The sequence below is a fragment of the Camellia sinensis genome, chromosome 5 (genome assembly GCF_055761805.1).
Source record: "Camellia sinensis isolate YWXY chromosome 5, ASM5576180v1, whole genome shotgun sequence".
Classification (NCBI taxonomy): Eukaryota; Viridiplantae; Streptophyta; class Magnoliopsida; order Ericales; family Theaceae; genus Camellia; species Camellia sinensis.
The window spans coordinates 173075860-173078715 of NC_138965.1; the positions used below are offsets into that span (position 1 = coordinate 173075860).

Sequence of the window (2856 nt, forward strand, 5' to 3'; positions counted from 1 at the left end):
GGTCACCCCCCTCTAATTTTGGCCCTCAAAAATGTATTTAAGCCACTGAAAATCCACTGGATTTCAGTGGCTAAGAGGCCAAACCATGGCCAATACAAGTGCTCTAATGCATAGCCTTAATCATGAAGAGATGAAGCATGCATAGGGGGAAGATGACCCCAAAAAGAAATGGGACCTTAACAAAACTTGTAGAGGATGTCAAAATAAGACTTTTTCTAGTTTATAGAAAATCTCGAAAATGCTCACAAGTAAGGCTAAAATAGGATGCAAAAATAGCCCTAAAAGAGAGATAGAGGATAAGGGGAAGTAAATGACCTCAAACAGAAAAGTGTCCTTAAAAAAAGTTGAAGAGGGGATCAAAATAAGACACTTTACAGTTTGGGTCGAAGCCCAGAAATTCTTGCAAATAAGGCTAAGCAATCATGCAAAAAAATGTGAATTTAGGGGAAATAGGCACTTACCCTTGAAGAGCCGACCTCCAGCAGCTTTTGGACCAAGTTGGTGAGCTTTCAACCTCTGCAAATGACTTCCAAGGTGCTGGAATGGATGATGGAGGTGTGGTGCTAAGGGTTGTAGTGCAAATAGACCAAGAAAATGAGGTTTTTGGAGCTTAGAATAAGGACAATGGAGGAGGGAGGTTATGAGCCTTAAGCAAAAATGTCTGACCAGCTGATATGAAGCCAAGCCTCTCCTTTATAGAGGAGAGGCTCCAAAATATCCAAAAAGGTCCCAAGTATCAGTATGGAGGATGCACCAAATGGCTTCTAGCTGGCACAACTAGATTACACTCAGAAAAAGCAAAAGCAAGAAGCAGGCCGGCCAGTTCAAGTGGCCGGCCGGCCACTCCCCTTGGTCGGCCGACCAGGGATCAAAAGGTTCAAGCAAAATTGCTGGTCGGCCTACCCAGAAAGGTGGCCTCCCAGATGAGTAGAATACAGCTGTGTAGAGAAAAACTAGAAAAAGTGACCCAAGAGCGAGAAAAGCTAGCTTTTAAGCAAGGTTCAAAAGGTTCAAGATGAATTTCTGGCCGGCCTATCCATATTGGTGGCCTCCCAGATGAGCACAACACAATGGTGGTATGAAAAGCCAGAAAATGTGGCTCAAAAGTGAGAAAAACCAGCTTTCTGTCAGAAAAATTGGCTTTTGGAGAGAGAAAATGAGAAAACTGGCTTTTCAGGTGAATAGGTGGCCGGCCACCATCCTACCACCTCCCTAACAATGAAAATAGGGTCCCTACCAAAAATGGACCAAAACAGATGCAAAACGAAGGTTCGGGGGCCAAAACGCGCGGTTCGGGGCCCCGAAAACAGGCTGTTAGGCACCGGAAGTGGCGTATGACCACGAAGGTGGTCTCCCGGGCCACAGTGTCCCTCTAAAGGGAGGAAATAAGGTGTGTGCCAAAAACCGGAGCAAACGGAGGTAGTTAAGCGGTCCCGAACTGAGGCACACGGCCGACGGCTTCGAAAACCGAAAACTGGGCTCCAAACGGGAAAAATAGCCTACGACCACGAAACGTAGCCTACGGCTACTGAGAGATGGTCTACGAGACCTCTCCCTCCCTTTGGGAAGAGAAAACGGAGAAAACAGGACCCGGTTCGCAAACCGAGGCAAGGCACAAAAGGAGCCCCGAAGTCCGGAGGCAAGGCTCACAGCCGAGACTCTGAAACCTCAGAACGAGCGCAATACGCAACATCACCGAGCGCTCAACTGGTGACGTCTGAGTCTTAAAGTCGGTCAAAAATGGGGTGTCTACAACCTTTTACTCTAAATTGCATATTTTACTTGAATAGTAAATCTTGTTTATCACTTACTATTGTGATGCATCATTTGGTCATGAAAGGGATGTGGAACCATAATCTTGTGGGTCACCAAAAGATATGGAACCATAATCTTGTAAATTCTTTAATTCAAAGGAATTTCACACAACCATGGCTTTGTAGGTAACCAAATATGGACAAGAGTTGGATGTTACTTAAGAATAGGATGAGTTCCCAGTATCGAGATGGGGTGAAGGCTTTTGTTCAATTTGCAATGATGAATGTAGGGCCAAATGATAAGATTCGTTGCCCTTGTATGGACTGTTTGAATTGTGAACGACACACTAGTAAAATTGTGGAGTATCATTTAGTTGTGAAAGGGATGTCCCATTCTTATAAGACTTGGGTGCATCACGGGGAATCTGTTTCCATGAATCAATCTCATGCATTGAATGATGATAACCACAATGACTTTGGAAGTGTTGGGGATAGAATGGAAGCAGAGACAGGCGAAGATCATGATGAAATCCTAAATTTGTTAGAAGATGTTTACATGGGGACTACCATAAATGATGATGAAAATGAAGAGGATGAGGAGGACGATAACAATGACAATGACAATGATGTGGCTAACAATGTTGAAAAAGAGGGCATGCCCAACTTTAACAAATTGTTGAATGATGCTCAAAGAGAGTTGTACCCTGGGTGTCGTAAGTTTTCTCTTTTATCATTTGTTGTTAAGATGCTTCATGTAAAGGTGTTGAACAAGTGGAGCAATAAGTCTTTCAACATGTTGTTGGGGATATTAAAGGACCTTCTACCGCTAAGTGATCAAGTGATTTCATGGACCCTTTATGAAGCCAAAAAATTCTTACGTGACTTAGGCTTAGGATATGTGTCGATTCATGCATGCAAGTATGATTGTGCACTTTTCTGGAAAGAGAATGCAAATTTAGACAATTGTCCGACTTGTCAAGAGTCTAGATACAAGTTGAATGATGGAAAAGGTAAAAAAATTTCTCACAAGACCTTAAGATACTTCCCGTTGACATCAAGGTTGCAGAGATTATATATGCCAATTAATAGAGTTACATATTGA

General features: G+C 43.1%; 1 protein-coding gene across 1 annotated transcript; it reads left to right on the forward strand.

Moving 5' to 3' along the window:
• The first annotated feature begins 1950 nt into the window (after nucleotides 1–1950).
• LOC145791874 (uncharacterized) lies at nucleotides 1951–2856 on the forward strand. Its single transcript, XM_082872332.1, has one exon. It carries the CDS (start codon nucleotides 1951–1953, stop codon nucleotides 2854–2856), a length of 906 nt encoding a protein of 301 aa, XP_082728458.1.